The following is a 12328-nucleotide window of genomic DNA, read 5'->3' as shown; positions in this document are numbered from 1 at the left end:
GATTTGTTCCATTTTTGCACATTTGGAGTCTGATGTTTTCTCTGAACGGGCTCCATGGTGTTTCTTTGTTTTGTGGCTGTCTGTGCGGAAGGCAAATCTCAGGGTTGTATACTACATACATACTTTGATAACAAATATGAAATGACCTGCATGGATTGCATGCAAGAACAAATTTTTTACTGCACCTTAGTGTGTGTGACAATCATAAACCATTTTTCCGACGTACATAGAACAGAGGGATGTGGACGTTGTGCACTCAGATGGAATTCATTTAGTCTGATGTTTAAATTACTAGTTTCTTTAACCAGAGAGTGGGAAATCTGGGGAATTCATTGCCACAGGTGGCTGTGGAGACCAGATCATTGGGTACACAGTGTTTAGAGCAGAGGTGATAGAATCTTGATTAGTCAGGTTGTCAAAGGTTACAGGCAGAACGCAGGAGATTGGAGTTGAGAGGGATAATAAATCAGCCACGATGGGATGGCTGAGCAGACACGATGGACTGAATAGCCTAATTCTGCTCCTTTGTGTTATGGTCTGATGTAGAAAGACAGCAAAAGAGTCAGTGGTCGGGATGGTCGAGAGAGAATGCTTCAGGGATGGGCAGGGGATAGGACTGATGGGATTGCTCCAGTAGGGAGCTAGCACAAAGCTGAGGCAGAACAGCCTCCAGTGAAGGTGGAACTGACAGGTGGGAAAAGCATCTTACTCTCTGTCTGAGAATTTTTTGGAATTATTCTGAGTCAACTGGGGCATGACAGCCGGTGCCATGGTTGAGGGTTACTGAGTCAGCAGGAAACGAAAGATGAACTTTGATCCTCCCACTTGAATGCCGCTCAGTTCAGAGTGTCTTCTATTAACAGAGAAATTAATCCTTGTTACAACTCACAGAGATGAAAACCCCAAGTCCAGAAACAGCCTGCCCTGGGGTCAGAGGGCCCTGTGTGCGCGTGAATGTGTGGGTGGGTGTGACGGAGGAACGGGGTTTGTTTTGCCCTTGTTTTATTGCTTATTGTGTTCTGCGTTTGCGGTGTTTTGCTGAGCACGGTGGTGCCAGAAAGCATGGCGATACTCACGAGCTACCCTGGCCACATCCTTGTGTTGGCCGTTAATGTAAACGCTGCATTTCACTGGATGTTTCAATGTACACCTGACAAATTAATAAATCTGAATCTGAACACAAGAGAATCTACAGATGCTGGAGATCCAGAGAAACACACACAAAATGCTGGAGAGACTCAGCATCAATGGGAACAACTGTTGTTTAGGGCTGAGACCCTTCTTCAGGACCGGGAAGGAAAGGGAGAAATAAACAGTAGATGTTTTGGTCTGAGACCCTTCAACCATTTATTCCTCTCCATTGATGCTGACGGACCTGTGTCATCACAGGCACAAACCTCCCCACCATCGAGTCCATCTTCAAGACACAGTGCCTCAAGAAGACGGCATCAAGAACCTCATCACCGTGAGCATGCTTTCTTCCCTGTACTACCATCAGGGATGAGGTACAGGAGCCTGAATCCCCCCCCCCCACTTCCCCAATCAACACTTTAGAAGCAGCTTCTTCCCCTCCACTATCAGATTTCCAAACAGACTATAAACCCATGGACACCACCTCACCATCATTTATACAGGGTGGAGTCAGCTCCTCCTGTCCTTTGTCCAATTTCACCCTAGCCTAATCACGGGGCAATTTACCAATGATCAATTAACCTACCAATCTTTAACCCTTCGGACTGTGGGAAGAAACCAGAGCACCGGGAGGAAACCCACACGATTACAGAGAGTGCTTGCAAACTTACAGACAGCGTTTGGAATTGTTCCGGGTCACCTGTACTGTAAAGTGTTGTGCTAACCACCAAGCTACCGTGCCACCCTACGCAAACACAAGAGATTCTGCAGAAGCTGGAAATCCAAAGTAACACACACAGAATGCTGGAGGAACTCAGCATTTGGAGAGGAATAAAGAGTCAATATTTTTGGCCAAGACTCTTCTTCAGGACTCTCAGCCTGAAACATTGACTGTTCATTCTCCTTCATAGATGCTGTCCGACCTGCAGATTTCCTCCATCATTTTGTGTGCGAATATGATCTGACCTGAATCTGGTCTGGAATAGAGACCAAAGTTAGTCCTCTCTGCCTTTTTACATTTCCGTCATCATCATGAAAATCTCAAATTCAATGTCACTTCAGAGAAATTGGAGTTTTGGTTCACTTTATTGATTGTTTTATGAGAAAATCTCCATGCACATCCACATCACAACACCAGAAACGGAAGGAGGAACTGTCCATTTGGCCCATCCAGCCTGTCCTGTTAATACCATCACGGCCGACCTGTCTTCAAGTGCCACAGGGTGCGGCGGAGTCTGGATGGGATGTGCTTAAACTTTCTGTTCCATGAGCGATGCCTGACCTTCCCGCAGTGGGATATCTTCATTCTTTAATTTGCTGGCTCTTTTAGAGCTTGTCATGGCTCTAAACAGAAAAAAATACTCTGCTCATTATGACTATCACATCTCTCATTCTCATCCATCATGAAGGTCCCTCACCTCCCAGGACATGGCCTCTTTTCATTGCCACCATCAGAGAGGAGGTACAGGAGCCTAAAGACACACACTGAATGTTTTAGGAACAGCCTCTTCCCCTCCAACCCCTGGAACTCCTGTGCACCCTCTCTGGTCTCTCATCATAACGAAACCTCTCCACCACAGGGAATAGCTTGGTGAATCTCTCTTGTACCCTCTCCAGCTCCATCACATCTCTCCCACCGAGTGGAGACCTAGAAATGCACCGTTTCTGTTGGCCTTGGTGATTTGGGAACCCCAGTCAGCACGCGACAGATACCAACCTGTTCTCTACATCTTCGATTGTTTCTGGTAACGGGATGTTCCGTGTCTCCAGAAGGAAGAAGGCAGTTATCCCTGCGACTACAGTCATTCCGCCATATATCAGAGACGGCAAAAAGGGGATGTAATCGCCAGTTATTCTTATAATGGGTGCCACCATTGAGCCCACCCGGGCCATGGTACCTACAAGCCCCATTCCTGTCTGCCTGTTGGAGAGGACACAGAGAAACAGAATGAGTTATCAGTTTTGGAAGATCTTAAGGCTGGATCTGTGTGGTACGTGGCAAAGTCCATAGAGAGACAGGCCCTTTGGCAGTTAGTGGAGTTATTGGCAGAGGATGGCTCCTCCATCACAGATTGTTGCAAAGTGTATTCCTTTCACGAGGCTCTCGTCTTGCTAGACCCATGCAGTAAGGATGCGCACAGTGCTCTGTGGGAGGACGTCGAGGGTCAGCCCTGGGGGTGCTTAGCGGCTCGATGCACTGCTATCTTTAGTGGATCTGACCAGTGCCCTCAGCCAGCTGCAGAGAGGTGAGTCCCCCGAGATCAGATGGGTTGACAGTCGAATTTCTCCAGGCCTTCTGGGACATCCTAGGGGGTGCTTATGCAGGGGTATTGGGGGAGAGCATGGCGAGAATCCCTCTCTTGGTGCTGAGCAGTCGTGGCCCTGTTGCCAAAGAAGAGGGATCTCCATAGCCTGCAGAATTGAGCCCCAGTATCCCCCTCAGGACGGACTACAAGATCTTTGTCCAGGTGATGGCCAATCATCTGGGGGCCGTGCTGGCGGACCTGGTCCGCCCTGACCAGTCCTACACAGTCCCAGGTGATTGATCCAGGACAATCTCCACCCTGTCCGGGATCTGATCTTCCTGTACCAGGAGGCTGGTCTGTCAGTGGCCTTTCTCTCCCTCGACCAACAGAAGAGCTTGACAGGGTGCACCACGAGTACCTTACTGGGACTCTGCGAGCATCCGGGGTCGGGCCACAGTTTGTGTCCCACGTGTGAATGCTGAACGCTGCCACGGAGTGCCTAGTGCAGGTGAATGAGTCCTTGACAGCACCTTTGTGCTTTGGGAGGGGAGTGCACAAGTGGGACACCTGCACTTGGTCTGTGTGGGGTTATTCCTGTGCCTTCTCTGGAGGAGGTTAATGAGCTTGGTTCTGCATGAACCGGACATGGAGGTAATCCTGTCAGCTTACGCTGATGACACCATGACCCAGTCGACTTGCAGAGGATGTGAGAGTGTTCTTGCTGCATCCTCTGCAAGAGTCAACTGGCAGAAGAGTGCTTGCCTCCTGGTGGGGCAGTGGCAGGTGGACTTCCTACCAGCGGGTTTGAGACCCTTTGCATGGAGCACTGTGCACCTCCTCTACTTGGGGTCAAATTGACCAAGGAGGCTTGGCTGGTGAACTGGCAGGAGTTGGAAACGAAGATCTCCGTCCCGCTGGTGCGCTGGTCGGGCATCCATCGTGCGATCTCATACCGGGGGGGTGGATTTTAGTTGACAATCAGCTGGTTGCCTCCATGGTGAGATACTGGCTGTCTGTATTGGTCCCACCCACAGCATTCATGTCCAGGAACCCAGAAGAGGTTGCTGGACGACTTCTGGGGCAACTGGAGGCATTGGGTCTCTGCAGCGGTCTTAGTCTTCCGATCCCGGAGGGCGGACAGTACTCCGTGGATACCCAGGAGGCTGTTTCCCACCTCAGGACCCTGCAGAGATGTCAGGGGCTGGGGACACTGCCTGCAGGGGGTCACGGGAATCCCAGTGGACGTCGTCAGCCATGCCACCCTGAGTGATCTACCCCACTTCTCCCGGGAGCTGTGGAGGGCATGGGGTCTGGCCTCATCCAGACAGTGTGATCCTGCACTGGGGGGGGGGGGGGTGCTGGTACCCACCGATCATGGTGGATGTAGGGAGGGCACGGGGAAGTGGAGGGGTTCTGGCTGCACCACCAGCCAATGTGCTCATCGGACCCAGGCCTCAGGAGACCACGTGTGAGAGGGTCCCATACAACACAGGCCGATTCGCGGGGTTGCCCACCGTGTGTTTCCATGACACTCTGAAGCGCTTCTTCTGTGGACTGCTCCTTCTCACCTTTGTCTGCTGACCGGACCTCGCCTTAACTGTTCGTGTTACCACTGGCTGCGGAGAAGGTCCCGAGTGAAAGTCTCTTTATGCAAGGGTGCTTTCCCTGTACTTTGGGACAAGGTGTTGCTTTGGGCCATTCCATACAACAGATACCTGAGCAGGTTCACTGACACTCCGTCTAGCTGTCCATTCTGTGGGCGGGAGGAGTCGGAGTACCAGGCTCATACCGAATGTGAAAGGTTGTTTCTCAAGGGGCCGCTGCTGTCTGCACTTTCACCCACGTTCCTCACCTCTGAGCACCCAGTTCGAAAGGGGGCAGGTTGAGAGGAGGATCTCCAGGCGGGCTCGCTCCTGGGCCTGGCCAAGATGGCCATTCAGGGGTCTAGGGAAGTGGGGAGCTCTGCCCCTTTTCTGAGGATACGCCCGGCTGTTCTTGGAGAGGGAGCACGCAGTCACAATGGACACATTGGGGGACTTACAGGAGCGGGGGCCCCCCAGGGTATTGGCTGTTTTATAGACGGTAGTAACAGTATTTTAATTTGAGAATACTTATTGTTAAAATATTGAATTCTGTACCTTGTGGATATGTGTTGTAAATAAACCTTTAGAGGTTTGTGAAAAATGGGTACTCACCGGACCACCGTTGGGTAAAGTTCAGTGACATAAAGGTAGCAGCAGGTGAAGCTGGCGGAGAGACATCCCTTTCCCAAGGCAGCGAGTGAAGTCCGGACAGTCTGCAGGTCTGCAAGAGCAATGGAGTCAACTTTCAAATGGCAGGAGGCTCACTTAAGGCATTGAAATGTGTAAAACAGTCAGAGAAGCAGTTAGTGTAAGACCATAGGAACAGAATAGGCCATTCAGCTCATTGAGTCTTCTCCGTTATTCCTTCATGGCTGATCTCAGATCCTACTCAACTCCATTCTCCCTGCCTTCTCACCGTATCCTTTGATATCCTGATCGATCATGGAACGATCAACTTCCGCCTTAAGTATACTCGCGGCCTTGGCCTCCACCGCAGACTGTGGCAGAGCATTCCACAGACTTATCACTCCCTGAAAAAAATAATTCCTCCATACCTCTGTTCTAAAAGGTCACCCCTCAAGTCTGAGCTTAGCCTTCTCATTCAGGGTATCCCCACCATAGGAAACATCCACTCCACATCCATCCTGTCTAGTCCTTTCAACATTCGGTAGGTTTCAATAAGATCCCTCTGCTTTCATCTAAATTCCACTGAGTACAGTCCCAATGCTGCCAAGTGCTCCTCATGTTAACCCCTTCATTCCCAACATCATCCTCGTGAACCACCTCTGGACTCTCTCCACTGAGAACACAACCTTTCTGAGATATGGGCCCCAAATCTGTTGACAATACCCAAGTGCGGCCTGCCTAGTGCCTTATAAAGCCTCTATGTTATCTCCAGGATAGACCATCAGTCGTTAGGACGGGCCTCGTGTCTCAAGACTCCCAGTTTCGTCTATCAGGCTTCAATTTGCAGAAATCTGACTGGCCCATGGGCTTTTGGTATTGACCGCTCAACTACCCGATGATGAGACTGTGAACTCCAGGCTCAAAGTTCAAGCTTGCTGGCTGACCTCCTGCTAACATTGACGTCCAATCCCAGGAGCCACGGACCTGGAAAGCCCAACGTCCACAGATGTCTTTTGTCCACATTGCTTGACTTTGAGTGCTGAGCGGACAGCCTGTCCTCTAAGCGCCCCCATATCCCTGTCCCTAAAGCAGGTCGGAGTTTGATGTTTTTTAATCCAAGGTTCTTTTGCAAGTCGGGAATAAGGCACTAAACCTGTTGCTTCATGACCATTCTGTTAAGTGTTGACAGTATAAAGAAAACTGAAAATGGACCGTGGTAGAGATCTAGAGGGAGAGGCAAAAGAGAGAAACAGAAGATGTTGTTGCTTCATGGTCAGCTTTTTATACACATTGATCAGAAACATTCCATTCTGATTTGCAGATCAGTCAGCCAATCAGAAACCCCATATTCAAATTACACAACACTGAGAGAAACTTCCAGAGCTTTCCAGAATCATACAAAGGTGACCACTAGGGGACATAAGAAAGAATTGCACATATAGTACTGTGCAAAATTCTTAGGTAGCTCGGGTGCCTAAGATCTTTGCACAGTACTGTAGTTGTCAACATGGAGCGGAAGCGAAGGATGTTGGGAATGGTGCGTCAGACAGGTGGCAGAGGAGCACCAGGGGTGCTGGGGTGGGGCGAGGGGTGGCACAGGTGAAGACACACCCAACCCTGATACACCAGGCAAGGGTGTTTGACTCCAAACAATTGTTAATTGATTATTAAAGATCAAAACCATCCCAACAAAAATAAAAAGCATCTAATTCTGAGACACAATCTCGACGGAGAATGGAGCTCGGTGCCACCTTGGCTGGAAGTTTCCATTGAAGGGAGACTGATAAAGAAACCTTTCAATTCCAAATAGGGACCTCGCTAACTGGATTGTCACAAGTGCAAACATTCTCATCCTTCTTCTTGAGAGATCTCAGGACATCAGGACATTGTTGACAAACTCCTACCTTTAGGAATAATGGTGTTTACCAGTATTGTGGACCCTGCCAGGATAAGGGAGGTGACCTGTGTGAACCTTCTCCCGATCAGGCTCAGCATCAGGAAGGCTGTGATCTTTGCCGGAAAATCAACGGCTCCAAAGATGAGCTGGATGAGGTAGATGTTGACTCCGAACCCTTGCAGGTCGATTGACAGCCCATAATAGGCAAAGCTTGTTGAAAACCTGTTCACACAAAAACAAAACACAAAATGTGTGGAGTGGAGATTTACCAGAATGCTGCCTGGATTAGAGAGCGTGTCTTGTGAGGATAGGTTGAGTGAGCTTGGGCTTTTCTCTTCAGAGTGTAGGAGGATGAGAGGTGAATTGATAGAGGTGTTCAATATAACAGGGGGCAAAGATCATGTGGACAGCCAGGGAATTTTTCTTGGGGTGGAAATGGGTAATGGGAGGAGGTGGGATTTTAATGTGATTGGAATTTAGAATTTATTTAAATCTTACATCTATCCCACAACATGACGGAGTAAAAGTCTTTGCGTTATGACTCCATCGCAATATACAGACATGTGAATTTATAAGTCTGATGGTTTGTAGAAAGAAGCTGTCCCATAGCCTGTTGGTCCTGCCTTTAGAGTGTGGTAGCATTTGCCAGGTGCAAGCAGTTGAAACAGTTTATGCTTGGCATAACAGGTGTCCCCAATGATCTTCCAGGCCTGCTTTTTGCACCTGCTGGGGTAAATGTCTTCAATAGAGTGGAAGAGTAACACTAGAGATCATGCAAAGTGTTTAAAGCACATTTAAAAGCTGCAGGATGAACTTGCTGCACAGCAAGGAATAATATCTGCTTTAGGATCTGAACAAGGGGAGGAAGGTGAATATGGAGATATTGATTGCCATGATTTAGCAGATGAAGCTACTAGATACGGTTACGATAATTACGAAGCACTATTTCCCAAGCAACTCCCCCCAACACCCTACCAACGGGAGCCAGTGCTACCGTCTGCATGATTGGCACCCCGAGTTACTATCAGAGATGGGGGAGCAAATTAAAATCAGAATATAACATACACCACACCATTCGGGGTACAACAGCTGAAAGGTATGGGACTAGTGGAATAAAGTTTCGGCACAGACTAGAGGGGCCAAATGGCCTGTTTTCCATGCTGTAGTGTTCTGTGGTTCTATATTGCGAAGGATATCGGGACATGTGTGCTCAGAGAGGATCCTTGACAGCTTTTCCAAGCAACTGGTCATCAGGGATTTCTACACAGCCAAGATGACTCCGAGGAAAGGAGATTGGTTATAATGTGTTCACATCCAAATATACAGTCAGCTTTGATAGACAATGACATGGTGGGGGAACAAGTGAGGAACTGAAAAATGCAATAATGACAGTTAGGGGGACCTGGTAGATGTGCTAGCCAAATGTTACCACTGTATTTGCATCCTGTTTATGGACTATGTTCCAAGGGAACCGTACTCTCTCCGGTCCTGTTCACCCTGTACACATCAGACTTCCAATATAACTCGGAGTCCTGCCATGTACAAAAGTTCGCTGATGACACGGCCATAGTGGGGTGTGTCAGGAATGGACAGGAGGAGGAGTATAGGAAACTGATACAGGACTTTGTGATATGGTGCAACTCAAACTACCTGCGTCTCAATATCACCAAGACCAAGGAGATGGTGGTGGACTTTAGGAGATCTAGGCCTCATGTGGAGCCAGTGATCATTAATGGAGAATGTGTGGAGCAGGTTAAGACCTACAAGTATCTGGGAGTACAGTTAGACGAGAAGCTAGACTGGACTGCCAACACAGATGCCTTGTGCAGGAAGGCACAGAGTCGACTGTACTTCCTAAGAAGGTTGGCATCATTCAATGTCTGTAGTGAGATGCTGAAGAAGTTCTATAGGTCAGTTGTGGAGAGCGCCCTCTTCTTTGTGGTGGCGTGTTGGGGAGGAAGCATTAAGAAGAGGGACGCCTCATGTCTTAATAAGCTGGTAAGGAAGGCGGGCTCTGTCGTGGGCAAAGTACTGGAGAGTTTAACATCGGTAGCTGAGCGAAGGGCGCTGAGTAGGCTACGGTCAATTATGGATAACTCTGAACATCCTCTACATAGCACCATCCAGAGACAGAAAAGCAGTTTCAGCGACAGGTTACTATCGATGCAATGCTCCTCAGACAGGATGAAGAGGTCAATACTCCCCAATGCCATTAGGCTTTACAATTCTACCGCCAGGACTTAAGAACTTTTTAAAAGCTATTATTAATGCTTTTTGAGATAGTGATTTAGATGCATATCATATTTTTTTACTGAGTTAAGTATTGTATGTAATTAGTTTTGCTACAACAAGTGTATGGGACATTGGAAAAAAGTTGAATTTCCCCATGGGGATGAATAAAGTATCTATCTATCTATCTATCTATCTATCTAGAACAGCATTAGAGCGGGACTATTTAGGAGCAGAACCCTCAAATAGGTGGTTGAGGGCACTGGTGTCTCATTGTACCAATGACTATTAAAAAAAGCATTGGAAATCATTGATCTTTCTGAACCTAACACGCTGAGGCATGGGTACTGAGGAAAATGAGTAGAGCAGGGGAAAAGGAGATACAAGAACCAACTAAACTCTCTAATGGGAAGGTGATGCTTATTAAAAGTCAGGCAACCACCTGGAGAAATGAGCCTCCCTGCTGAGCTTTCAAGTGGCAAGGAAAGGCAGAGTAAATGGAACAGGGCCAAGAACAGAGAGAACTGAAAGTAGGATAATTAGATGCTATAACTGGTCCAGGAGGAACACATTGAGAGAGAATGTCCAAACCTGAAACAAGGAAGAGGAGAGCAAAGTGGTTTGCCCTTGGAGGGGCCAGAAAGACTGAGCCCACAAAATAACATGGTGAAGGCACCACCATCCAGGGAATTAAACTCTGAGCTTCAGTGATGGTGTCAGGCCTTACCAACATGGGTGTGTGACACAAGGTGGAATGAAACCGGGAAGACCTCTAGTGAGTGGTAGGGTCAGAGGCCACCCTGTTACCTTTTTATCAGACACTGGATTTATCGAACCACCGTCAACAACACAATTTGGGAGATAAAAGGTAAAGTTATCCTAAGTGGACACACAGGACATTAACAAATTGGACATGTGAGTGTACCATTGGAAATAAGAATAAGAGACTTAGCACTGGAACATTCAATTGGAACTACCCAGTGAACAGGAACATATACTGGGGAGTGATTATATGGACAATGCGGGGCTTTGTTTTGACCCAGTTAATTGTATGATTTAGCAGATGCTGACTGGTATGAATAATATACACCACATGCAGATCTCAGTAGAATATGCACAGTGGGTGAAATGTGGATAAAACTAGAGAACATGAGCAATGATCAGAAGGTGCAGCTAATTATTGCACAGAGTTCAGGGGCATTTGCAAGGCACAAGCCCTTGTGTGTGCAGTGTGTGCATACAAGGTCCAGACCTCAAAGTACAGGAGCAATATAAGACTAAGATATAGGAGAAGAAGTAGGCCATTCAGCCCATCGAGTCTGCTCTGCCATTCAATCACGGGTGATCCAATTCTCACAGTCATCCTCACCCCTGCCTTCCCATGTGTTTCCCAAAAAAAGGCAGATGAAGGTGTAGGTAAGGTAATACAGAGTTTGGTACAAGGGGTTCTGAGTCCTGTTGCCTCCACCAATAACTCACCCGTATGATCAGTGAGAAAACCAGATGGTAGTTGGAGGTTGACAATTGGCAATGGAGAGCTGAATAAAGTAACTCCGTTAACAGTCAGAACTGTAGCAACTAACCTGGAGACAGTGGTTAAACAGAATGAACGAACACAGTGGTTCACGTTTTAGGTATAAATAATAGATTTTGCTCTAACCCACTAGAATGAGAGTATCGATACAAATTTGCATTTATCTTTCAGGGGCAGCGGTATACATCGACTGCCCTACGCAGGTTTTCCATAATTCACCATCTATATTAGGGGAATGGTTAAAACAGTTTTCAAAGCCTGAGTGCTTGGTACAATACATAGATGATCGACTCCTGGAGACTGAAACCAATCAAGAACATTGTCAGCTATTGACAGAACTGCTGTAATTATTAATTGCATGAGACAAAAGGTAAACCCTAAAAAAGAACAGGTGATGAACAAGAAGTTAGTTATTTGGGAATGACCTTGCCACTGAGTTAAAGAGAAACTGATAAGCGAAGTTTAGAATTGTTTATGAAATTGCCTATTCCCGAGACCTGAAATGGCTGTGATCTGTTCTGGGGCTGATGGAGACAACACCATAAGACAAAGGAGCAGATATAGGCCATTCAGCCCTTCAAGTCTGCTCTGCCATTCAATCATGGATGATCCATTTTTCCCCTCCTTACTCCCACTCCCTGACCTTCTCCTCATAACCTTTAATGTCATGTCCTATCAAGAGCCTATCAGCTCTGCCTTAAATATACCCAATGACCTGGCATCCACAGCTGCCTGTGGTAATAGATTCCGCCATTTTATCACCTTCTGATGGAAGAAATTTCTCCGTATCTCTGTTTTAAATGACACCCCTCTGTCCTGAGGCTCTGCCCTCCTGTCCTAGACTCCCAGATCGTGGAAACATCCTTTCCCAGTACAGACTAAGAGCTATCAAATGTCCCTCATATGGTAACCCTTTGATCCCTGCAATAATCCTTGTGAACCTCTGCTGAACCCTCTTCAATGCCACCACATCTTTTTGTAAATGAGGAGTCCAAACTGTTCACAATAGTCAAGGTGAGATCTCACCAGTACCTTATAAAGCATCAGCATCACATCTCTGCTCTTGAATTCTTGAAATGAA

The 12328-nt window shown here is 47.4% G+C and overlaps 1 protein-coding gene across 2 annotated transcripts in view; it reads right to left on the bottom strand.

Moving 5' to 3' along the window:
- Positions 1 to 2198: 2198 nt before the first annotated feature.
- LOC140717701 (solute carrier family 22 member 6-A-like) overlaps positions 2199 to 12328 on the bottom strand; it is a 51894-nt gene continuing 41764 nt past the window's right edge. For both annotated transcript variants that reach the window (XM_073031371.1, XM_073031372.1), the window contains 4 exons: positions 7492 to 7707; positions 5573 to 5681; positions 2849 to 3052; positions 2199 to 2475 (listed from right to left, as the gene is read on the bottom strand). In XM_073031371.1, the coding sequence (XP_072887472.1) occupies positions 2382 to 2475; positions 2849 to 3052; positions 5573 to 5681; positions 7492 to 7707 (623 nt within the window). In that variant the 3' untranslated portion in view covers positions 2199 to 2381. The remainder of the gene's footprint in view (positions 2476 to 2848; positions 3053 to 5572; positions 5682 to 7491; positions 7708 to 12328) is intronic.

Source organism: Hemitrygon akajei, chromosome 28, assembly GCF_048418815.1.
Source record: "Hemitrygon akajei chromosome 28, sHemAka1.3, whole genome shotgun sequence".
In the NCBI taxonomy this organism is placed as follows: domain Eukaryota; kingdom Metazoa; phylum Chordata; class Chondrichthyes; order Myliobatiformes; family Dasyatidae; genus Hemitrygon; species Hemitrygon akajei.
This window is presented reverse-complemented; position numbering and strand designations above follow the sequence as displayed.